Source organism: Anoplophora glabripennis, unplaced genomic scaffold (genome assembly GCF_000390285.2).
Source record: "Anoplophora glabripennis isolate ALB-LARVAE unplaced genomic scaffold, Agla_2.0 scaffold74, whole genome shotgun sequence".
NCBI classification, from domain to species: domain Eukaryota; kingdom Metazoa; phylum Arthropoda; class Insecta; order Coleoptera; family Cerambycidae; genus Anoplophora; species Anoplophora glabripennis.
Genome location: NW_019416212.1, coordinates 649,203 through 675,840, shown reverse-complemented (window position 1 = coordinate 675,840; position 26,638 = coordinate 649,203). Strand labels below are relative to the sequence as shown.

The 26,638-nt window shown below is 33.1% G+C and overlaps 4 protein-coding genes across 4 annotated transcripts in view; 2 read left to right on the top strand and 2 right to left on the bottom strand.

The window, feature by feature from the left end:
• Positions 1-4,084: 4,084 nt before the first annotated feature.
• LOC108906149 (juvenile hormone acid O-methyltransferase) lies at positions 4,085-8,576 on the top strand. Its single transcript, XM_018709341.1, has 3 exons — positions 4,085-4,485; positions 7,261-7,535; positions 8,068-8,576. Exons 1-3 carry the CDS (start codon positions 4,121-4,123, stop codon positions 8,262-8,264), a joined length of 837 nt encoding a protein of 278 aa, XP_018564857.1. The 5' UTR covers positions 4,085-4,120; the 3' UTR covers positions 8,265-8,576.
• An 814-nt stretch (positions 8,577-9,390) lies between these two features.
• Positions 9,391-12,478, bottom strand: LOC108906127 (probable protein S-acyltransferase 23). The gene is made up of 6 exons (XM_018709294.2): positions 12,360-12,478; positions 11,786-11,994; positions 11,360-11,691; positions 10,938-11,180; positions 10,268-10,759; positions 9,391-9,986 (listed from the first exon to the last, which is right to left on the bottom strand). The coding sequence occupies exons 1-6, from the start codon at positions 12,461-12,463 to the stop codon at positions 9,801-9,803; spliced, it is 1,566 nt and encodes a 521-aa protein (XP_018564810.1). The 5' UTR covers positions 12,464-12,478; the 3' UTR covers positions 9,391-9,800.
• A 1,340-nt stretch (positions 12,479-13,818) lies between these two features.
• LOC108906125 (odorant receptor Or1-like) lies at positions 13,819-16,419 on the bottom strand. The gene is made up of 5 exons (XM_018709292.2): positions 16,188-16,419; positions 15,521-15,675; positions 14,455-15,057; positions 14,114-14,377; positions 13,819-13,936 (listed from the first exon to the last, which is right to left on the bottom strand). The coding sequence occupies exons 1-5, from the start codon at positions 16,417-16,419 to the stop codon at positions 13,883-13,885; spliced, it is 1,308 nt and encodes a 435-aa protein (XP_018564808.2). The 3' UTR covers positions 13,819-13,882.
• A 2,462-nt stretch (positions 16,420-18,881) lies between these two features.
• Positions 18,882-26,638, top strand: part of LOC108906126 — an 8,756-nt gene continuing 999 nt past the window's right edge. Inside the window, exons 1-4 of the mRNA XM_018709293.1 lie at positions 18,882-19,495; positions 21,536-22,091; positions 23,273-23,506; positions 24,111-24,279. Coding sequence (XP_018564809.1) covers positions 19,129-19,495; positions 21,536-22,091; positions 23,273-23,506; positions 24,111-24,279 — 1,326 coding nt within the window. The 5' untranslated portion in view covers positions 18,882-19,128. The remainder of the gene's footprint in view (positions 19,496-21,535; positions 22,092-23,272; positions 23,507-24,110; positions 24,280-26,638) is intronic.

Genomic DNA, 26,638 nt, shown 5'->3' with positions numbered 1-26,638 from the left:
AGTGATTTTAAACCAAAACGGTTAATAAACATTGCCATTCTTTCCCATATTTTAAATATATCCAACATTTTTCTTTCTAAAAAAAATAAATGTTTTTTGATATCAGAAACCTAGGTATCCAAAAAACATCTAACCTCACGTTCTTGGCAAAAACAACACGTAAAAAGCAGCTACTACAAAGAGGTCTTTTTGTTTTCACATTTCACTTCATAAGATTTATTAAGAAAAAATTGAATTAGTTTAATACTTTTAAACTAGATTAAAAAATATGAAAACTAGTAATATATAATGTTTTTTAGTATAGATATCTAATAATAGGAGCAAATATTCAAATTATCAACATTTTTGACGCTGTGGTTTCAAAATATCATTTTTTTCTAAAAATGTAGTGTTTATACATATTTTCATTTTATTAATATTTATTAATGTCATACGAAAGTACCTATTGAAATAATCATAAGTACTTAATTTTCAAAATATTCAGTAGGGCCATATTTGGCCCATATTTTTCATCGAATTTTTACCTTTAATTAGATAAATCATCAGCCAAAGGTTTATTATTCTGCAGCAAACACCTTCAGCGATATTTTCGAAACGGTCTCTCTTCGAATTTTTTCTTCAAATTTCGACACCCTGTATCTCGAAAACTATCCATTTGTGGATCTTTTTTAGTATAACCATTTTAGCTTAATATCGCTCAAAGAACTTTTCGTTAAAGATTTCAGTTAACAGCTTGCTTTATGTATTTAATTATAACAGTTAATAATTTTTTAAAATTCACTACACATGAATATTGTCTAAGGTATAATACTATTTCTTCCTATGAGCTGTGTTATATGGATAACACTTTTAGCTAAAATGTACATATACAAAATCCTTCACTTCTTATTTAATACTGACGAATTCATATTGTGTAATTTAGATAGGTGTTCAAAGGTGGCTGAACTTTTTATAACGCCACACAACGTTTCCCCACACAACCGTGCAACTCTGTTAGTTTTGATATTACACTGAGAAAAATTCTTTTACAAAAACAAATCATAATAACCAGCAGGTAAAGCCTTTCTATTTTTTTAAATTTATACCTATACGCCTAAGTTTTAATAACTTAAATCTTTTAAGCATTTATAAATTTAAATACCTTTTTGTTATAGTTATTATCAAGGTATACCTTTTTTAAGCAGAAAAGTTGAGCGGTAAGATATTTCCAGCCCAGAAAGAAATACACGGTGGCAAAAGTTTTGGCAGTTTAAATGCGTCCCAGTGGTCGCTGTGGCGCCCCCTAAACGATACAACGAAATCGTCGATAAATTCGAATTTCTCATCCTAAAAACCTCCGGATACGAATATCACGAAATTGGCTCAAAGTAGTCGAAAGATATTAAAAAAAATGTTATTTATTTTTTCAACATTAACACCCTGTAGCTCCGTTATTATCAATTTTTGGACTTTAAGGCAACTTTAATTAAATCGACATATTTTGAGGCGTACTATATCTGGCGGGGCAATAAAACCTTTAGAGGACACCCTGTATATATACAAGGTGTTTCAGTTCGAGTGAATCAAACTTTAACCACAAATAGAACTAAATAAATAATTCAGAATTGCCTTATAAAGCAAGGGTCTAAGTCTCACCGTCTTCACTGTACAGGGCCGTATTGGTCGGTTGTTAAAATCATATTATTTACGAAATCTTTGGTATGCTTATAACAAATTGATTAAAATTTGGTGTGGTGTTAACTTTTATATATGTGCATAATTTACTGTAAAATTTACACAAATTTTTGTATTTCAGTGGCATAGGAATGGGTAGTAATGTGGGATTTTTTACCCCAACTTCTGCAACAATGACCTAATAATCATTTGGGATTCATTTTTATATTCCGTAGACAATTCTACATAAAAAAGGTATACTTGTTGAAAATCGGTATAGTGTATCGTTTTACCGAAAATCTCAGTTGAATGTTAAAACTTGAATATTCATCTATTTTTTTTACAAATACTAATATTTCAAATCTTAAAAAGAAAATGACAGTTCTTGATGACATATAAGTCTATTATTGCTTAGTTGGTTTTTCATGGCAATCGTTAGTCCGGATGCACAGCGCAGATTTAAAATTAATATGTAGGTGTAATTTTTTAAAGAAATTATATCTGTTTAAAACAAACGGATCGTTGAATGAGCAAGGATACCTATAATTGCTTCAGAATGGCACAAATGAAATTTTAGAGGAGGTGCCATTGAATATAATGTCCACCGCACATATGTAAATGCTATGCCCACACCAAATTTTGATCAATTTGTTATAAGCATACCAAAGATTTCGTTAATAATATGATTTTAACAACCGACCAATACGGCCCTGTACAGTGAAGACGGTGAGACACTGTACAACCGACTTGTACAGTGAAAATGGTGAGACTTAGACTCTTGCTTTATAAGGCAATTCTGAATTATTTATTGAGTTCTATTTGTTGTTAAAAATTGATTCAATTGAACTGAAACACCCTATACATATTTTTTTTTCATATTCCATTCCAATTCCATACGAAAAGGGAAGATACCTACCCGATAAAATAATCCCAATTTTCTTTAGAATTGTTCAATTTTTATGCATGTACTGGAATATCTAAATTATAGAAGAATAAAAAATTAATAGTGTTCTACTCATATTAAGCAGCTTCTTTGAGTTTTTAAGACAATTTGGGAAAAAAGATATGCTGCGTTTTCAAGAATCGGCTGTAATTCTCATTTTTTTGCTCAATTTTAAAAATAATTTCATTGTGAACTTTGTGTGGATTTTTGTTCCAACTATTCACTCTCAAGAAATAATTATTAACTTTACTTTTCCGAGTTTTTATGGTACCTAAGTATATACATTTCTGCATTACATTAGTCATCAGTAATTAAAAAAAAGTGTATGTTAAAAAATTCGTAATAATATTAAGAAACTCGTATTATTTTAGTGAGTTTGTGCAAGTGTAATACCCCACAAATATGTAAATTTACACGAAAACCATACAAAACGACCATCTCCCAGAACCCGTCTGAGAGCTGGAAATCGAAAACGACGACGACGACGAACCCCCCGATGCCATGACCAGGCCCAATTATTTTTTGTCGAAAATATTTTTTGTTTTCTCTGCACCGGGTGGATGACCTACGGTCTGGTTTCGTGGGTCCTAAACTCTTAAATGTTGTAGTGGTCAGTACTAACGCACCTCTCCCAACTGTTCAATTAAATGCGTTGTCCGCAGTCATTGAAAAGCCGCCTGGACAGCTTTAAAAATTCCTTGAAACGCGTAAAATACATTAGAATACCTCTAACTTGAAAAATTCGTCTCGCGAGAGGTGATAGGTGACGATTTTTAAATAACAATTAGTGGATGTGTTATGCAAAGTGAAACAGTGATCTTCAACTTTTGACTTGCTTTCTTTCGAGTCTGTTTAGAAGATTATTGAACTAGAAAGAAGCTTTCGTGAGGAAAATGTCGAATTTTTGCAACGAAAATGAAGCATATGTTGAAAATAGCACACAAATTAAGTACGTGCAGGCAGAGACGTATGCACATCCCACAGAAAATGAGATGAAAATTCTCAACACGAAACCTTTTTGAAAATGTGTCTGGTTCAAATAGAATATGTATACTATTACATAAATTAAATGACCGCCATATTCTACTACGTTCATTGCACGTACACTATACTGAAATATTTTGTGTGCTTAACGTTTCTTTCTCAATTCTATTAACATGTCAGCATAAGAACTGTAATAGCATTTGACCTGCAACTTTTAGTACCTCAAGTGTTGTGTATAACCTGAACATTTACAATGTTCAATACTGTACACTATCCTTATAATAACGTATGAAGAAGACGCCAAGTAACAGAAGAATTTTGCAATTTTGGTGCAGATCCACCGGATACTGGGGAAGAAATATACTGAAAAACTGTGATTTTGCTCTCCACGCCACCATTTTTCTGGTGGACTCGTTTGGTGGCCACTGTGCTTAAAAATCTCCGTCCTCCCCTCTTGTATAAAAGCCCAGTGAATAAAAACCTCGACACTCAGTCGACCTAGAGCCCAGCTAGGGCACCAACACCAAAATCCACTTTGAAATGGTCGAACCAAAGTCGTACTCCAAACATAACGACTTGCAAAAAACCGACAACGTCTTCGTCTTGGACAACTTCTTCAGGCTGGTGAAGTGGAGCGGTGACGATGAGATCATCCTCGACGTGGGGGTTGGGGACGGGAAATTCGCGGTGGAAAAGCTGGTGCCCCTTTTCCCGAAGAAGTTCCGCAAGCTTGTGGGGTGCGACGTCTCCGAGAAAATGGTAATGTTCGCGAAAGACAACTACAAGCATCCTAGGATTGAGTTCGTACATTTGGATATATCCTGTGATGAAATTCCTGTCGATTTTGTATCGGGGTTTAACCATGTCTTTTCTTTTTACACCCTGCATTGGGTGTTCAAACAAAGGTATGTATATTTTTTAAACAATTTAATTATAAAGGACAATGTCTACTGTTTTGGCTATGTTGCCAATTTCTGATGTTGCTATTTCGTTAATAGGAGTAAAAGCTATGCTGTAAATTCAGTGTAGAAGATACAAATGTAGAAAGATATCACTCATAAATCGATATTTGTAAAGAAAATATCATTATTTTTGTAAAAAGATAGTATAGAAGTATTTAAAAGTCATTTTGCAAACACAGACGAAAATAAAGAAAATTCCATCCCATGGATCAAAAGTTTCAGTCAAAGGTTGATACATACTTTTCTCTAATCAAAATATCTTGTGCTGAGAAATTAGTTATACAGGGTGTCCCGCCTAAGAACCGAGACAAGGTAGGTGCATGTAGGGTTGTCCAAAATATTGTAATTTAACCAAACTTACCTATATACAAAGTTATTAGCTCTAAATTTCGAAAAAAATTAATATCTCTGCTACACTTTACCGCAGAAGAACCAAATTTGGTACATGATTTAGGTTTATTACTGATCTTCTTTGACTATGATTTAAAGTTAATTGAAGCACTGCAAGATGTTCATTGGGGATGACTCACCCCTAAAATTGTACCGAACTTTTTTTTCATTGACCGAATTGAAAAATAGTAATATTAATTCACAGCAGAATTTAATTTAATTTTTGTTTACTCTTGTTAAATTTTAAAAAACTTTATGGTTTTTAAGATGATTTTAACAGTGTTCATTAGAAAATAATCAAAAAGTCAGTAGTAGGCTTTATCTTTCAAATTTGACAATTGGCCAAAAAAATTTTACTTCACTTCTCTCCTAATTCTACGAAAAGAAAACAAGTACCTAGGTAGTTTTAAGTAAGTAGTAAATAAGCGAATATTGTATTAAGTAAAACAGACAAATAAATAATAAAAATAATAATTGATATTTTTTCAACAACAATCAGAGGCAATTGTTGAAATAAAATAATTTTATTACTAACTGACAAGTTTTTATGCGGTACACCCTGTATGTTCGAGATTTCTCTATAAGATTGTAACGTTTCGAGAATTGAAAGATGACGTAAATAAACAGTTACAGACAATATCTTAATGTACAAAATTTGCCATTCTTTCTTGTAATGTTAAATTTTTCAAAAAATGTAATTAATTTCTAATGTAATCAGAATTATATAACAGTTTTTTTCAAATATCTCTGAAGATACGTTACACTGTATAGTGAATTTTGTACTAGTAACATTAACTTAAATTAAAAAAAGTTTTTTGGCAATTTGTTTGAAGTATTTAATTCCCAATTATATTTCAAAGTACAAAGTATTTTAACCGAAAACCTCGTCATTTAAGTTATTATTATTATTTATCAAATGAAGTCAAACAATATTCTTCAATACCAGAAATATAGGTATGCAAAAGATATCCAACCCCACAGACTACTGTTTGCCAGAAACAACCTATGGTCTACATGCCGTTGAATTACATCACGCTAATACCGAATAAATAGCTAGTAATAAATAATTATCCGAAATAAAAACTAATGATATGTCTAAATATAATTAATACAAAAGCACGTACGTGATATAATAAAATTGTTAAATGACTTAATTATTCAATGAAACATTCTGTATTCTTGCTGTCCTAGTATCACTTGTGACAAAGACTAATCACGTAAAAAGACAGCTGCTACAAAGAGATATTTTTGTTTTCACATTTTACCTGGGACTGTTTCATCAAGCAGAGTCCTTTCTTGCATACAATTATTAAATTAACAGAAAAAAAATATGTATGTGAACATCAAACTTTAAGAAAAAAAGATGACATTTTGAAACGACAGTAATAAAAGTTTTCGGCCATAACGATGCCCATTATAATTGTTTTTTATCTAAAAAATTATTTTCGTTTTTATTCCTATCTTTAAAAAATATTAGCACTCGTATTTTTTTAACTGTGTGCATACTAAAAATTTTTTTGAATTGGCGTAAAACCTTTGACAATCTTAAATTAAAAATCATAAAGATTTTTTTCTACAAAACTGTTAAAAGTGGGCTATTTAATTGTCATTTTTGATGTTAAAAATGTCATTTTTTGACACGCGTGTTAAAAGTAAGTTACTTTTAACACGCGTGTCAAAAAATTACATTTTTAACATCAAAAATGACAATTAAAAAGCCCACAGTGTTAAAAGTAACTTACTTTTAACACGCGTGTCAAAAAATGACATTTTTAACATAAAAAATGACAATTAAAAAGCCCACTTTTAACAGTTTTGTAGAAAAAATAGTGTATGATATACGTGTTAAAAGTGATTTTATTTTGTTCGTGAAGTTAAAAAACTCGCTACGCTCGTTTTTTAATCATCTTCACTCACAAAATAAAATCTTACTTTTAACACGTATATCATAAATAGCTATTTTTAGATACCAGGGAACTTTTTGAAACAATCTGCATCACTTAATTAGTAAGGACTCTTTTAACTCTAACTTTTATACTCTCTGACTAACGCTAACTCTCTAACTTTTATATAAAAATTTGAGAAATTGTACGATTGAAGTGGATCAAAAAATATATCTACATTAATCTATTGGTATTAATAGGTAGTAACTAATCATGAAAATACTGATAAGCAAAAGCCATTTTTTATACGAAAATTTTTATACAAAAATATGTATAAGTGAATATTATTTGAAAATGAAATATAGAAACCAGATTCTCAGCTCAGAATTAAACTTGATACACAAAATTAATCTCTTGTACAAATATTCTATACTCTGTTTTTCAGACAGGCCTTCGCGAATATGTTCAAGATGCTGAAACCTGGTGGGGACATGCTATTGAGCTTTTTGGCCAACAATCCCATCTATGAAGTATACAATAACATGTCAGAAAATATCAAGTGGAAGGCATACACCAAGAAGGAGTACATCTGCCCATACCACGGGTCCAAGGAGCCTGAGAAGGAGCTGGAAAAAATTTTAGTTGAAACTGGACTGATCAGTCACGTTTGCAGAGTTGAGAAAAGGACGTACTATTTTCCGAACTTGGATATTTTGAAAAGTACGTACAATTTCTTCTTCCAGGGTGTTCTGATTTTAAGAAAACTTCGCAAGGTGTTAACATATTTGTAAGTCAACTTAGCGGGTTTTTACTTCTATTTACAATTAGTGAAATCAGTGGCTCAAGTTTCATCCGTCTGCGTTAAACATCTTCAGAGATATTATAACAAATGTGACATTCTTTCTAATTTCAATTACCTGTACCTCGCAGATGAGTCAAACTACCATCAACGTTCATATTAAACTTATTGCTTAAAATATTTTATTCTACCACCTGGTGCTGACTTAAAACCTGGACCACCCTATGTAATGTAAATCAACCTCTAAAAGCTTTATAGATTCGCCTAAATTTTCAGAATAAAACAGTTTATGCATTAGGCCCCTGTCACACGATACGACATTTAATCGTGCACTGACTCCGACATAAACATAACTGACAATTCCAATGCTTTTTTAAGTAACAATTCTAAAATTGTTCTTTTTTCTTTAGTATCAACAGATAAGTAAACTTGATGTTTCTATTTTTTTTTCAGAATCCATTATTGCGGTCAATCCAATCATACAGAGGCTGCCTACCGAAGAAGTGCCGAACTACGTGGACGATTTCATGAATCAGATAAGGAAACTCAGCAGTGTTACCATCGAAATGGTAAATAATAACGAGGAAGGGGTGCGAATACAGTATCAACTATTAGTAGTCTTCGCCTCTAAGCCTTTGGAGAAATCATAGTTGTAAGAATGGGGTGGTTTTTCAAGGATAGTAATATGTATATTTAAATTTATTTTAACAAGGAACATTTTTGTTCGTTCGAATTAAAATGAATTGGTACTGGGACAAGTATAACGTGATAGAATTAACAGCTTTAGATATGTTGCTTTAATTTTTACGATAGTCTATGAACATATAGTATATTAAATTTTAGTATTCGCGTTCTGTTCAACAGGACGAGTGGAAACTTATTATAACATTGAAGATAATAATAAAATGCATTTTCCAATAAACATATACTTTATGCCATTTTGTCTTCTTAATGTTCCAAAAATTCACTTGATGGCTTTGAAAGACAAAACAATAAACATAAAAATCGTTTAGAAATGTGTATTCATGTTTTCCTTCTGCTTGCTTGCAACCTTTCCTATTTGAATATTTAAAGAAAAAGCGGCAACTTTCAAAATTTTCTGGGTGGCATATTTTCTATACAGTAGCATATAAGTTTTATTTATCACAAATGATCTCGGTTTTTTCGCTTTATTATCCGATATTTTAATCAAAAACTTTGATTCTAAATCATCTATATCCGTTGCTGTATTGCTTTTACTACTAGGTACACAATATACTATTGTATTTAAAAATATATTTTCGAAAATGTCATAAAATGTTGACATTTTAATTTCGTTTCCTAAGAGTTAAAAATATAAAATACTTTAAGTTATTTTCTTTGTTTGAAAATTGCAAATTCAGTTTCCCAATATTACAGAGGATCAAGATTACCTCAAAGCAAAATAATCCTTTCAAACCATGTCTTATTCTAAAGCTGAAATTAGAATGCATTATCAAATATATCAATACTGATAAAACAATTAAATCAGAAACCAGCCACTTTCAAAGTATTCTTATTATAATATAATTATTTCTCGTCGAAATATTTCGTTACGTACCTCAAAAACAAGAACGATTTTGAATTTTTATTTCGGCCACATGTAAAAAAACATCGATAAGATAGTTAATGTAACAAACAATACATTTTGCATTGCAAACAACGAGTCACTTCTTGGAAAAGTGAACGTATGAGTATGTCGCGTGAAACATAAAAGATTTCGATATGCAGGATTAGATTTAAAAAATTTGCAACAGCTAACAAATAAGTTAGTTAGCATAGATCCTATTATACTACCTATTGTGTTATAGCTCTCTCTACTATAGATTTTTAAAGATTTGAACGCAAATATTGAAGGGTGGTACATGGCAAAGGCTTTACTTGATCTCTAAGACTGCAGAAACTTTCAAATTTCATAAAAATCAAATATTCGATATAAAGTGTTTAAAGTTTAATAGCGCAATAAATTCAAAATGAATTTTGTATCAATCTTTGAACACCTTGTACATCTATAGAAGTAGATGCGGCTTGTTTTGTACCCACATTTTTATGTTTCATAAGACATACTGTACAATTGACAATATTTAACACTATGAATTAGTAACGTGAAGCTGAAGAAGCTATCTCTGCGTCTTTTTCTCGGTGTTACAGATGCTGTTTTTCCTGTATCATATATACTCGTAACCGTAATCATCGTCGTAGTCTTCGGGTGTGCAGAAGAAGAATTCAACGAGGTTTAGAATAGGTCCGCGCGAGAAGGGGTTGAGATATCTACCCCTCTTGTCCCTCAGGTAGGGGTACCGTTTGTAGTTGAACATTTCGTTGGTGGTGAGATTCATGCAAGCGTGTAGTATCTGAAAAGTGCATTAAATGTAAGTTTTAGATAATCCACAATGAAACAACATGAGATTTGGTGCATATTCCTTTCATATGTGTACAATGTTTTACACAAAACGAAATTGGCTGTAAACACATGATAACTTGTTCCAAAACTTCATAAAGAAATCAATGAAAATTATAATAAATAAATTCATGAAGTTTTTCGACAACAGGTTTAGTACTTTACACTTTCCAACTTCTTCATCTCACTTCTTCAACAAATTCTTAATATAAAACAGTTATATACAAGTCTTACCGAGGTGCACGTCAAAATCCACCCCAATCCAGAGAAGACAAACGCCTCCAACAACCCCAAAATGTACAGAATGCCAAACCCTTCGATGGCGATACAGTACATGGCAAAATAAATGGTAAATGAGCAGTTCACGGCTATGCTCATTACGAACAAGAAGAACCAAGTCCTGTTCCTCAATCCCACGCAGTTGTAGATGAAAGGGCAGTGATGGTCAAAGTAAGACACGCATCTGTTGCAAATCCTGCAGTGTTTCGCGCGAAGAGGTCGCAGACAGCGACAGGTGTGGCATAGTCTGTTGAGGATGGCGTTGCGTTTCTTCCACTTGTCGAACATCGGGATCTGCTTGATGGATCGGTGATAGGATTCGGAGTTCATGGGGATGTAACCGGGGTTCTTTCTGTTTGCCACGAACCAGCACACCCACATCACGACGTTCCAGTATATGAAGCAGTAGTGGGAGCCCCGGAGGATGTTCCACGTTATCGGTATGCACTGTAGAAGGTTTAAATTAGAATATTGGAATGGTTAAAAATATATAGAATCAAAATTTTCACATATGTTTTTGAATTGAAATAGCAAGATGCCAGAAATGGATATCTTCTTATTAATGTAATGTAATAATGTAATGTCCTGATCAAATATTTCTGACTTAATTTTCTATCGTGCTTACCCTTACAATATACATGGGATAGCCCCAAAGCAGCACCGAACTCATAAAGAATATGAGAGGAGCTTTGGAATTCCCAGCTTTCCCGAAAAGTAGGCCCCAAACTTCATTGACTGGAGGAAACCAACTAGAACTTCGCTTTTTCTCCGTTTGCAGAAGTTCTACAATATCGTTGTGTCTATGACTTTGAGCAAGCATCAACGGAGTTTTGTCGTTCTTATCCAAAGGCTCTAGGTTAATATTGCTCTGAAACAAAAATGACTATTAATAGAAAAATGTCGAATGTTTCTGAAACAAAAGGAGTTCCCCAAGGAACCGTTATTAAGCCACTCCTGTTTTTTATTTTTATTAACGACTTTCACTCAATTCCTTATTCATGCTTTTACCTTTTAATTATTTAATCTACAAATAAAGTCTATTCTCACTTTTTCACACAGCAACTTGACGCAGGTGAGGTTCCCTGACAGACAAGCCAGGTGTAGCGGCGTCGAACCAAAGTGGTCAGGCTTCTGCAAGTTAGCCCCCGAGTACATCAGGAGCTTGATTAGGTCGGCATGGCCTTTGTATGCCGCCCAGTGAAGGGCAGTATCTCCGTTGATGTCCATAAGGTCGTTGGAAGCACCCATTCCTAAGAGGTAGGCGGCAGTGGCGGTTCGTCCGAACATGCAGGCCGTCATGAGAGGTGTGAGACCTTTGAAATCGGCCGTGTTCACTGCGACGCCGGCCTGCAGGAGGACCTGAACTAAAGCTGCGTGGCCTGGAGAAAAAGTAAAGGTGTTATGGAGGATTTTAAAAATATACATCAATAATTATAAACTAATTTAGAGGTTTTTTTAATATTGTGTTGTTACCTTTTCGACAGGCCCAGTGTATAGGTCTCGGGCCTTGAGTACCAAGGCAAGGCAAGTCAATGGGCGCCCCTCTGTCGACGATGTACCTCATGATTTCCACGTTTCCATCAAGAGCTACCCAATGAGCTGGAGTATAACCCCATTCGTCTCTTGCGCGTAGTACTTCGGTGCCGGTTTTCTCGACATATTCAGCTATTTCAGAGAGTTCTCTGAAACGTGTTCAATGTTATAAAAAAATAATTTTTAAAGTGTAGAACATTTGGAATATACAGTAGGAATAACAAGCTGAAAAAAACTGAATATTTCACGCACCATTTAAAATATACCACGTCAGCAAGTTGTAGAAAATCTTTAAAGTAAATATTTTACGATAATCAGCATCGTGACAAAAGGCACCAGATTAGCAACATCTCTTAAAGGAAAGTTACAAACGTTCAGATTTATTTAAAAAATAGCAGATCTGGTATCAAGACACCAAACCTGGCAACACTGTGAACATGTCAAATGTTAACAATTTTGAACATCTTTTGGTAGACAAGTTGTACCTTCCATAAAGGAAGGATTTAACTCTTACCCGGACTTGACCAGGTCGAAGATAGTCCTGTGGGTTTGTTCCGCGATGTCCGCCTCCCCGCCGTCCTTGGCGACGGTGGCCGGGTGGTCGGTGTCGGCCACCATGTTGCACGACGCCGTCTGAGGCAGCTCCCACACGCTTCGGGCGATGCCCGGACTCGGGTACACCTTGCACAGCGTCCTGACAGGTGAGACGACACCCCGAATGAACCAGGAGGATGTAGAATTTATCTCTAGACCGGTTTCGACGGTTGCGGATTTTGCAGGCGCGAGCTGCGGACTGTGGAGTGGGAAAAATAACAGTGTCGCGTGCGGCGGGGGCGGGTATCGATTTTGGGGACGGTGCATGCGCGGGGGTTGCGCATTTTTGGGTCTCACGTGGTCGTGGGGGCGCCTGTAGCTGGATGTGGGGGCGCCTGTAGCTGGATGTGGTTTCTTGAGGCTGAGGGGAAGCTTTGAAAGAACTTTGACAGATAAATTTTTCTATTGTGCAACGTGTATATATTTTTTATATGTCTGTAATATTATGTAATCATGGAGTGAAAATACTAGAAACCTTTTAGAGGTTTTTAAATCATAATTAATTTTTTATGTTTGGGGCGCAAAATAAATGTTTTAACGAGTGTTTGTTGCCGCATTAATTCGTGACGTCATTTAGTGCGATAGAGAAGCGAGAAGAATGACAGGGATATGACGGCTTGAAATATGGGTAGAATAAGCAGGATTTAACTGATTTAGGCGGAAATAAATTCCAATAAAATTTGATAAATATGTCAATAATGGAAGATAGAATAGGCAGACAGGGTACCACGATAGAATGTCGATATTACAGAAAATGCTAAGTGACATCGTAGGACCCACTGATTGTAGAACTAGCACAGTAGTGGCATCATAATTGTCATAAATCTTATTTTGCCTCAGTATTTTCAACTGTGACCCTATTCGTAAGAAATATTTGATATTTTATGTAAAAAACTACTGCGCTACAAGTATGTGTAGTATTTTCGTTGAATTTTTGCATTACTTGGCGACAAATGTTATCACCCCTATTCAGTACCGTATATGACCAATTTTTTGTTGTAAAGTTTGCATTTTTACGATAATTACTATTGGGTTTTTAAGACGGAGTGCAGTGTCACAATAAATGACAATTAAAATAACATTTTCCTCACAACCTACTATGCTTTTTTTCGTAACATGTCAAATAAAATAGTTTTTTCTTTTATTCACTCTAACGGTGAACATTCTGTATGTAGAAATGATTAATATTAACTGATTTTTGGATTATTCTTTCTGTAAGAATTAGTCAATCACTTAGTGATAGAAAGTATCGGTCCCATAACCCATTTTGGATATTTATAATAAAAAATATGTATGTATACACTTGCAATATTTATTCAGTGTTTTTTTACAGTGACCAATTCTGTGCCATTTGAACAGTTATAATTTGAGTGATAAATGTGGTTGTAAAAACTACGAAACATATATTTTTCCAATATATTTAAGTCCTGTGACTGTTCTGCTTTATCTATTCATTTGCCTCAGTACCATGAAATACGATGCCGATCCTCTAACAATCTGAAAAAAGAGTGTATTTTAAAAATACTTTCGTTTCATGGTTGTTTACGTATAAGTCTGCAAGAAGTTCCAAATATTTCTAAATTGACATCTTGTAATTTCATCCAAAGTATGTATATGTCGGGAAATAGAGATGTATTTTGGCTGGATACAACTTCATATTTTATCAATACTTACAGCCATGAAGGTTTGCAGAGACAGTAACGCAAATTTGCCAGCAGTAAACCTTATCGGTCTCTGGGCTCTCATCATCATCAGCAATAGAGACTTCTTGGTGGAGTTGTCCAGCACTAACCAGTCTGAGTTGTATAAAGCTTCCGAGAATTTTTCACTCTGTACCATGATCTCATTCCCGTAGAAACAGTAACAGAAGAGTTGGTACATCAAAAGTGTTAAGTAACAGCACATGCTGATGAAGTCGAAGCTAAGAACATTGGCCATCTAGAAAATAAAATATCATCACAGGTGTTTCTATTGAATAAGTTATGGAGTCTTCAACTTATTAGTGAGATACTCACCAAGCTAAGTTGGTACAACTGGAAACACAACGTGTAAAGGCTGAACAGGAACTGTGAAAGCATTAGATAGGAAAATTCCTTTTCTACTTTTTCACAAAACTCGAGAATGTGTACATGGTGCTTTGCACAATTGTGCACTATTTCCCTAACTTTTTCCTGTACAGGTTCAGATAGAAAATCTATCCTTTCATAGCCTACTGGTAGAGATATGACTCCGTTGCGGATATCTTTAACTCCTTTGTCTAGAAGATTCTTTGAAACCATATTTGTAGCAATAGAGACATACCTTTCCAATACACGCTTCAAGATAAGATACTGAGTGTTCATGTGAATCATCATACCATATACCATGGAGTCCATCATGCCTATATAGTACCCGTATAAGGTCAAAGTGAACGCTTGGAAGAAGAAAACTATTTCGAAGATGGGACTTTTGGTGGTTTCAATCGGTAACCAAATTCTGTAAGGGAGAATTCGTGTATGAATAGGCGTGGTAGTGTTGAGTTGTTCATCGAAGAGTTCATCATTATATCCTGTGTCGAAGAGGGCATAAAGGCAGCGGATAGATACTATGGAGTAGACTATTAAGTTAAATATTTCTGCCTGAAAAGTACAAGTTTATTAAAAAGCTTGAAACTCTTAGTATAATCTCGGAATGGTATTGGTATTTCTGAAAGTGAGGTTTTGATTTTTGTAACTACATATTTATATCAAATGAAGTAGAATAAGTATTAGATAAATAGCAGTTCAAGGTCTAAACAGAAGCAAGAAAAAAACTTCAATTTTAATTCTCCATAAATTAAAATCATGTCCGCAGGGTCGTTATTATTGTATCTGTGAGCATAATTATTATTAAATTTGTCAAACGTTAGAAATGAAAGTAAGCATTGAAATTTTTTCACGCGGTAATACGAATGTATGATTAATATAATTATAAAACCGATATCGGAAACTTAAAATGTAGATGTCTGCGATTTGAGTAATTCTTTGTGAATCGCATTGTTTTTACATCAGCTATAAATCTCGTAAAATTAAAACCCCACTTTTGTATGCAAATGGTATTTACATGTCTGGCACATCTTGTAACGGCAATATTAATCAAGCGGATTTCTTCTTCCCCTCCTCTCTCGATCTTGGGTAAGAAGTCACCCGATTCTAGTTCATTCAGCATTTCTCTGACTTTTTTCTTCTTCACAATGAGTATTATGATTTTTGCTAAACCTGAAAACACTCAAGTCAAACTCAAAACGTTAATTGTCGATATTTCGTTGCATTTGTTGTGTCATCTTAACGATAAATTTTGAAATCCATATTATGAAAGATGAGTATATTCTACCACAATAGTGGCAAATCTCAATCTGTCATAAGACTTCACTTAAGAGATGTTTTGATTCTATGTGTAGCAACAGTGGTCCTAAATCGAGATGGACAATACATAAGAAGAATAGATGTAACTTTTTATATATTGTCCGAAAATTAATAGTAGATATCTTGTGTTTTGTAACATCTTATAAATCGTTAAAAGATTTATTCAAATTTTAAACATAGACTTAAGGCATATGGATATTCTTCCCTCTTTAAAGAGCTATATTTTTTTTTGTTAAGAATTTTCTATATTGTATAATAAAATCTTTTATTTTTTATTTTGAGAATATCAGAAGAAGATTTAGAAACACTTGGTTTTAAGTTCTGTTAATTTAAATTTAGTAGATATGTGGCATAAAACAACGTACCTAATAGATGAGTAGCGCTATAGCATAGGCCAAATGTCATACTGTTGAAATCTGAGGTATTTAGTATATCTATTACTTCTAACAGAGTATATAAGACCACGAATCCTATAATAAAAAGAGACCATAGTTTATAAAAATATTTATACCATACATTTTTCACGGGGATGATATCTACTCCTAGAACCAACAACCACTTCAGGTGTTTCTTGAAGTAGGGAGTTTTAAGTTCCATCTTTTTATGAACTGGTTTTGGGTATTATACCAAATCAAATGAAGTTGTTATAAAGACATCCCGGTACAGATTTTTTTACAGGAAGATATAATAGTATATAATCAGCAAAATAACGGTGCTGCAATGTGTTATTAAGAAGTCTTCTGTTGTAGTTGAAAAGTTTTCCAAGTAATTTGTTTGCCTAGTACATGTAAAAATTTAATCTAGGACATCTGTGTTTAATACAGTGGATTTGTACTTGTTTTTTGAATCAATAATAAGTTATATGAATACAGGGTGTAAAGGAAAAAACGCAAAAAGTTGACACTACTTAAATCTTGGGGAAAAATATCTTGAATCGAGAGTTTTTAATCTTAAATAAAGTTAGAGAGCGCTACTGCATAGTTGTAATCTGAGATCCATATTAAAATATGACAGACAGTTACTACGCTTTTTGAAAACTAATGTACAAGGTGTGTTTTAAGTCTATATTGTAACACATTGGTATTACACATCTGTCAACTAGTGGCGGAAATACTGTATTGAGTATTTTTAAATTCAAAGGTTTTAGACCGTTGGTTGATTAAAGCTTTTTGGTTCAAAATAAAAACTCCCTTCTAAGATAATTTTAAAGACCATTACACTATTAAGATTACAATGAGGATTATTACCTCATTTAAAGTACTTACAAATTTTGTTTTAGTGTTTTATAGCAAATCAGTAATGACAAACTAATTTACATTACATGTAATTGGTGAAAGAAACACCCTTTATATTATATACATTAGGAATAATTGATGATATGAAGTAATACAGGCATGTTGAATTACCTATTATGAATTGGTTCATTATGTTATGGTCATAAAATATGGTAATAAAATTAGAATACAAAGAAATATCTGATGTTTTGATATACAGGATTTCCCAAAATGACGTGTACAACGGAAGACCACAGATTCGTGGACTCGAAATATTCGAATTTAGGCTAATTTACCTATATCCGAAATCGCTTGGTTTGGCTTCTAGATGGCCTCAAAGTTCGTGAAATTATTTTGAGTTCGTTCTGTAAATAACTCGATTTTGGGGTAACACAGAGTGTTTTTTAAAACTTACTTACTTATGACTGACATATAAGGCGGATCACCTCGTACATAATATTTTGTTTTTTCTTCAAATCAGGTCAGAATATAAAAATAAATAGTACCCGTCAAAATAAATCCAAGGTTAAAGTAGGTAGCAGCTTTTCCGAATTTAAAACTGTTAGTGGTGTTCTTCAAGGTTCTGTTTTAAGACCCAATTATACCTGGTGTTTTTATCTATGTTGATAACGAACTGCACAGAGTAAAGACTGGTTGGATTCTCTAATTTTAATAAATATGTTGTCTTACAAGGAAACGATAATCCTCATGAAGTTGAATTATTCTATTGACTATACCCCGCTTGTTGAAGTGGATAAGGTCTACATTGAATGTAAAATATTAATATAAAAGACGCTCAAAACTGTTAGTCTACTTGAAAGTGATTCAAATGAATACCTCCAAACAAGTTTTAAATTTTGACGAAAGAACAACCTGTTTTTGATTGTTGAGCAATATTTAAAAAATATTAGAGATTTGACAGATACAGTTCGCAGTTATGATCGGTGGTCGAAATAGTGATCCTTTAACAAGTCGTTCAACACAAATATCAGAACAGTTCGTGAGAGTGTTGTTGAGACTCCAGGAACACCAATTCGGCACTGTGGTCAAGAATTGGACATTTCAAGAACAAAGTTCAATTGTCTCGTTGAATGGATTGTGGAACGCTAACAAATGGATACTTTTTTTCATCTTGATGGCTTCGCCAATCAACAAAATTGTCTCATTTGGGGTTCAGAAAATCCACTATTTGATTGTTGAGAAATAAATGCATCCACAAGTTTCACTGTTTGGTGCAGATTTTGGGCTCGAGGCACGAGCGCACCATTCTTCTTCGAAAATGAGGCTGTTAAGGCAATAGTTAATGATGCTCGCTATCGCGACATGATAATCCAGTTTTTTATGCTTATATTGCAACATATGGATGTAGACGACATGTGGTTTCAACAAGACGGTGCCATATGCCATACAGCCCGAGAAACAAAACAATTCATTTCCTGGTCGTGTAATATTATATTTATATGTCTTTTTTAGTTTTTATTTTGGATAATTATTTATTACTATATTTTGCAAATCTAGATTTCTAGCATCGAAGAACGTTGTTCGACTTCATTTGACAAGATTTATTATAGTTTTTAATTTGGTTGCATTGGCTAATACCTTAAATAGACCAAGGACGCTAAATATATAATTGTTTGGGTATTGAGCTTGTGATCAACCAATCAGAGACATTCAACATGCATTGCGACGCTGCATGTAATATTTTCAGCAACGGTGACGTGGTCAGCCAGACGTAAGCAATTACAAACATTCGTATCAACAAGTAACCCCATTACGACCTCCCCATCCCCATCTGAAATCGAGTTCAGACATGCGCGGGCGACAACGAACCTCCGCGTAGTAAGTGGTTACACTGCATCTTCCTAAAAACCAAAAAATCCGGCTTAAAAATGATTCCGAACGCTAAAGTTTCTTAACAAATCGGTCTACATACAACACCTAGCTAGATCCGAACAGATAATTATGTGTGAGTAGCGCAAAATACAAACAAAGCGGCGGAGTTCGATCGATACCACGCCCTAGGGGCGCTACGATGAGCTGCAAAGTGTCTCCAAGGCCCAGAAAACGTAAACAAAAGGAAGAAATGAAGGAACAGATTGTGGCACAGGTGCACAAACCAGTTAAATCGAATACGAGCTCCGAAAACGATTACGCCAACTCCGAGGATAACTTGGAGTCGAACAAAACCTACACGTACGAGGATAAAAATGAGAATATCAGCGTCCATACGCCTAGCCGAGATGTGTCTGTGGATGAGGAGAGCCAGATTAACTCCAAGATCCTTTCCCTCATTGAAACCGAGATGAGGAGGGACATCAACAAGCATTCACACTTCACCGATTCCAGGCCGCAGAGTCTCAGTTTCTACGAGGATGAGAAGGTGCCAGAGGAATTATCAGGTGAGGAAAATTTAAAAATCGTTAGATGTGTACAAATTTTACTCAGAAAACTGCGTGTAATATTGGGAAGAATATTCTATTCTTATCCTTACGGCATAAAAGAACTGTCATATCCGAATAGCTTTAAAGGGCAAAGGTCAGAAGTAAACAAAAGGAGTGTAGGAATAAAACGTATAAGTTATACTAGCTCTTTGACCTTTATTAAAAAAATAGAGTGTGGGGAAATGAGAAATCAATATTTAATATTATTAATACTAAAAATAATATGTTTAGATAATTATTTTTGACGGCTAGTATTTAGATTTTAGTATAAAGATTCGAAAACACCTTTTTTATTATTAGGTACTTATATTATTTGTATCTTTAGCAATTCTAAAAATAAGAATTGTCTTGATTAATGCATTGTGGCTGGAATTTCAAGTAGGAGTAATTTTTTTTTTAATGTTTGACATACTATTTAATAATTTCAACAGAATATCTGGTTTGTTTTTCACATACGTTTAAAATATACCTACTGTGTGTTTTATTTAAGAAGTAGCCACTCTTGTAATTTATTTATTGACCTATTTTCACGAACTTCTTTTTTGTCATACTTTATATATGATATAATAATTTTTTATTGGGTATTTTGCTACTTTCCATATTCTTAAAAACCGTTTCAACAAAATTGTTAGGATACTGATTGTCTATTAGTACAATTTCAATTCATTATTCAAAATTTCATCTTTTGAAGAAATCAATGTGGTTCTATCATACAAATAGGTACCTATTTAATTACAGAATATTTCTTTATATTAATAAGACACTTGTTTATAAAGAATTGCCATTTTTTTATTAAAATATCTAAATAGGTTAAATAGTAAATTTAATTTTTGGTACTTTGCAATTAATATTAACTAGAAAATATTTAAGCTTTGTTTTGGTTCCGCCAGAGAACGATTCTAGGTCGATTCAAATCAATTGACCATTCCATTCATAAGAACATCTAAGCCAAGACATACTGACAATACACTTGGGTAACTATTTTGAACTGTTCTAAGTCTGTCCGCTGACAGAACCAAAACAGGCCACAGGCAATTCCTCATTGGTAAAAGGCCAAATTGCAAAAATACTGTCTACATACTTCTATCAAAATTTTACTTAAATTATAAACACAGTTTTCTTCCATAATCAATAAAAATATTACTTAAAAATGGTAATAATAAAGACCCCATTCCGAAATATTGTAAATTAATTATTTAAATAAAAATATGTAGTTTTTATACATGACAAGAGTGATTGACCCAAATATCAAACTAAAGTTCTTTTCAAGACTTTGAATGACATATACATTTTTATATAAATAAATTCTCAGCAATCGCCATTTTTTTAATTAAACAATTAGCTCAGAAACTTCTGAAAATATCTAAAAATTATATTGTCCACATTATTAATTGTTAATAGCTCACATATCTCCAGTACCAAATACAAAGTATCTCAAAGTATTATCAGAACAATGCATAGATTATTATACGATTTTGCTTATTATATTATATTTCTTTTTTATAATAAAAGTTTAAAATTCCTCGAGCCACACCCTAGTGGATGCTCATAGATTGTAAGGACATCTAAAAATTTCTTTCAAGCTAGAACTGTTTCTAACGGGATTCCTCAAGGTTCTACTTTAGGCCCATTATTATTTCCAATTTATACGTTACAGTTAATAAAGTTTATTAAATTCTGTTCACTACATATGTACGCAGATGATTCTCAATTAGGTATATTACTCTTTTTCCGAAATCAGCTTTATAAAAAATGAATGCTGATCTGAAGTGTCTATCTGAAGTCTATATTCAATATTCCTTTGATATACATCCAGATTTACAGAATTTTAACAATGTAGAACTCGGTAGGCGCTGCTTAAAATTTTCTAAAAGCGCTATTTTTTATTGAAACACTAATTATAAGTTTCAGCAAATAGACTAAATAGTTCAAAGAAGAGAATTTAACGATATTTAAGTAATATTTCCACGATTAACTTCCTCTCTGCCTTTTTTTCAGGAAACCTTGAGCTGCTCAGCCCGGAAGAGCGCAAGCACTACAAGAAGCGGAAAGAGTACATGCAGATGGACACGGAAGAAAGGAACGCCTACAACGTGATGCAGGACATCTACAACTCCAGGGACTCCGAGGACATCATGGCATCCTCGACGAAGAAGTCCAAGTCGCGCAAGAAGCGCCACGCCGAGTCCGAGTTGGGCATGGGAGACAGCCGGGAGATGATGATCCCCAAGGAGAAGCGCAAGAGCAAGAAGAAAAAAAGAGACGTCTCCCCAATGGCGCCCAACAACACCAAGCGCAAGCACAAGAAGCGCGACGAGGACTATGAGCTCCGCAATGATATCACCGTGGCCTTGGAGGAGCTGCAGGACGACGTCTTCGAAAGCAATCACGAGGAACCCAGCAATAAGCCTGAGAGGGTAAGGAAGAGCCCCAGGAGGTCGGACAAGTTGTATGTCCAGAAGAAGAACAAGTTCGAAGCCGTTCCCAAGCCACCTAATACATATCTCAGCAGGCAAGGCGCCCAGGATTTTGAGGACGGCAAGTTTGGAAAAAGGTAAGGGGACTCTTGGTCTAGTTGTGGAGTTTGGTGAAAGAAAGCATAAGAAAATCTTGATCACCGTAAATTTACGTTTTCACGATCCATTTTGGTTAGGGAAGCTTAGATACTCGTATATGATGAAATATTGTTGCGAAAAAATCCTGAAAAGTTAATTAATAGTAGCGTTCTATATTACTGCCTAGAATCTAAATGCTCTAGGAATGTCTCTTTTTCTTTTCATCTGTTGCAATTAAAAAATGATCCAATATATCCTAAGTATCTAAATGTTTAATATCGAACTTGAATTCACAAAGCATAAACTATATAGAGCGGTAATAGGATTATTGTCAGATATAGAAATGGTTTAGGGACAAGCATGGTGCTATATAGTGTATTTTGCAAATGTAGTGTATTTGGGTTAAAATTTAGGTGATATTGTCAGAATGTTTTATGCAATCATTAAGATGTATGTAAGCTCTGGTTTAGAAATAAACTTGTTTGGAAGTATTCTATTATTATTATTAGTAACTTACAGTCTGTAAAACATTTAGCTTATTGTTGAAGAGCTAAATGCTCAATGAAAGAAAAATAACTTATGACCGGGTGCTGAAACTTTTAAGCCAACTCTATACCAGAGATTACACTTTGTAGTTTATGCTTTGTGCTTGTTTTATGGCTAGTCATGTTACAGTGTCAGTAAGTGAAAATTGACGTTGACAGTTTCAGCAGCATTATTCAGAAGAACTATTTCAAGAATTAAAGAAGGAGTAAAATTGAAATTGTGTCGATTGTGACGATTTCATAGACTTGTGTTATCATGTAAAATTTTTTTAATGATCAAATGTTTAGAAATAGTAATATCTGTTCATATAGCACTGGTAGAAAACAGTTTAAGGGGACATGGAGCAAGTTGTTTATATTTTTATTTCTTTAACAAAAATATGGTTTTAGAAAAAAATATCAATCATCATTTTAATTGCATAAGTCTCTTGTGGTACCTACTTTTGTTTTCTCCACAAGTAACTGTTAATTTTATACCAAATTAGAACGTATTGCTTTATTTTCGTCTACTTTACAGTTTTATTCACATTTTCATTTTCTAGGTACGACATCAGTGTAGACTCTAGAGTACAAACAAAGTACGACAATTGCGTGCAGTACAATCTTAGATATTTAAAGGTTATCTTTGATTTCAGGAGTTCAACATATCCCTTAGAAATAGCGATCCTTTTCCAAAGATGGTGGATGCGCATGTCGACCTTGAGCCACGGCCTACTAGGCGGTTTAGCCTTGGGACACTGGTTGTACTTAATTTGCAACATGCGCAGACAGGATGATGACTTTTTGATACACTACGCTTATTATAGTGATACATATGTGGGCCTGTTTTTCGCGATGTGTGTTTTATGTATTGTCTCTGTCTACGATAGGTAAGTTACAATGTTCTCATTTTCATTCCAGTTCTAAATAGGGTGCAATTTTAAATGGGGGCCAGATTTAAATATTGGGCTTAAACTTTTGTCCACGCCGTTACCAGGCCGATCCCGCACTGGATTGTATGTGCGCTTTTATTAATGTTGCCTGTTATTACCTTTTTAAACAGATTGTATGAAACAGACTGTTTTCGTGCGTCTTTGCGACACGTTATTTAAAAAATAATTATCATTGAAAATGCAGTAAGTGTTAGTTTTTACTGGAATCAAAATCTAATTTATATAATGTAGTGTTATTTTATTGAATTTACAGGATATAAAAATCCAACATAAGGTTAGAAAAATTAAGTTTTCATTTTAGAAAAACAACTTACGTCATGTGTTTCTAAAGGTCAAAGGGAGCCTCCGTATAAATATGACACCCATTCAGACTCATTCCCTGTATGTTATCATTCACCAAGGTGTCAAATTATTTTATTGTTATCACTAAAATAAGGCAATAATCGCATGCGAGTTCTAATATTAGAATCTGTAGTTAAATAATCGGTTGATGTGACTGTGACATCTGTTAAGTTTGAATCTAACTTTGGTGTTGTTTTAGGATTGACATAGGTCATCTAGAATTTAAAAACATGAGAGAAATTTGGAAACACAAGAAAGGACTAATGGTAGTTGTTCTCTATATCACTTGTTTGATTGTGCACTTATCCACTGCTGGATACGATGAGCAGTTGTCCCTTCTGTCGTATAGCAACGCGACCATAGCTAACGTAAGTCATTTTGCAATGTTCCTAATTAGTGGAGTCAAGATAGCTTAAAATTACGCATTGTTTCGAAATAATTATGGGAAGCATGGATTTTCCTAAAACTTTTTGAAATTACTTGAAGATAAGTATTAGAAAAAAGTTATAAATTTATTTTTGCACGCTAATTGTTTTTTAATTGTTTAAACAATAATAAATAGTTTTTTTAAGAACATTTAAAATAATTCAATGAATTTTAAATCGAATTATTTCAAATTGACAATATAGAGGTTTCCGATGTCGCTGAACAAGAATATGAAGTCGGAAAATGATAATTCAAAATGGCTGATCCAATATGGCCGACTATTTTGAACAATTTATTTAACAATTATCGATTTTAAATCAAACTCGCTCATATTTGTAATATAGAGGCTCGAAAAATGAAAATTATAAGTAGCTAAAGAGATTTTATTGAAAATATGTTTTAATTTTTAAAAAACAAATTTATTACAAAATAATTATTTTTTAAATCTCATCGAGTTCTTGCTCTTCTTCAAAAATAACTGGACAATTAAACTTTAAGCCAATAAAATTAAAAAAAAATTGTTTTTAAATACAAAATTACAAAATCAAAATCAACGTCCCCTATTTATTTATTCATTAATTATTTTTAAAATGGATCAATATTCATATATAAATTTTAAACTCATACATTTACAGGTTTAGCATAAAAGAAAACGAACCGTAAATGCAAATTGAAGATTATTTGTAATATTAAGTAATAATATTACACTAAAGAATTACAAGTGTACGAGAGTATAACCCCAAAATGGACAAATTATGTGAATAATACACTTTTTAACAAACTGATAACTGCAGCTTACTCGAAAACATAAAAATCTTACTCTTATACCATTTATAATAATTATTATTTAATTCTTACAATCGAAATACGCTTTTAAAATAAATAAAACTGTAAGTAAAAAAATATTTGGTGTGCTCACTGCTTAGCTTCGTCACCCAAACTTTCAAAATTCCCCTTTGCAAGCAAGGCTATTGTATATACATATTTCTATGTAGTAGTATACACCATGTGCGTGCTATACTCTCCGAGCAGGTTTCGAGCTTATATTCACAATTTCAGATACAGAATATACTTTTTAAAAATGAATATTAAATCAATTCATCAAAATACGTTATTTTTTTGCTGTTATAACAATTTTCCACTTATTACTATAAATTAAAAAAAATATTTTTCGTTGGATTTACTTTTTTTAAGGTCTTAACTTAATTCTTTGATGGTTTTTTAAACAAAAAAAAATTTTTTTGTACATCACTAAACTTTATTTAATAATAAATTTCACGGATTTTTCATGAAATATTTTTATTTTTTGTTACTTTTTGTTTTTTCAACTATTATTACAATTTTTTAAGAAAAATAAAATGCACCATCTTAAAGTAGAGATTTTAAGCTTTAAAAAGTGCTCTAATAAAGCTTCAATATCACATTTATTATGGTTTTTGATCTATGGCCTAAAAAGTCAAATTTGTGATTTTTAAAAATTATTGACTCAATATTTTTCAAATTAAATTAAAAGTTTTTTTCCATATCGCTCACTGTTTCAATCGTCATTTGAAGAGTAATCTGTGAAAGTTACAGATATTTATTTTAAAAATTATAGAATGACGTAACTTTGTACGTATGTACTATATTTTTTTCTCAAGTTTAAAGACATAAAATTTTGATAGCGGGATGACTCTTCTTTTATTTAAATTTTTGTGAGGTCGATTTGATCAATTAAATCAAAAGTTATAACAAATTTAGTGTAGCGCGCTCGGAGCCGCGCGCTCTGCGAGAGCTATACTTGGGGGCCGCCCGTCTCATTTTTCGTACGTTAGAGAAAATTAGAGAAAAAATTCTACAGCCTTCAATCCGCATTTTAGAAAAAAACATTATTAACATTTTATATGTAAAATTTCCTGTTCTTTCGAATGGCGCTGTTAATTTTTTTTAAATTATATTTTTTTATACAGGGTGTATCTAAATAACACCGAAAAAATTCAAGGGGCGATTCTCCGATAAAAATTAATAGGGGTCTTTGGTATAAAATTTTTTGAAAAAACCTCCCCCTGAAAAGTTACGCCCCTCCTAAAATTACAAAAAAAAATTGTTTTTCTTTTTTATCTTCCATGTACATCAAGCTAAAGAAACCAAACTTGGTGAACATTATCTGTCAATAAAACTACACTTTTTGAATTTTTTTCAACCCTGAACTATTTTTGTAAGGGGTTGAAATAATCAACCCCTATGACATTTTTTCTTATAATTTTTTTTTCGATAAAATTTTTTCCTTTTAAAAAATATGTCTAAAAAACCCCATTCATT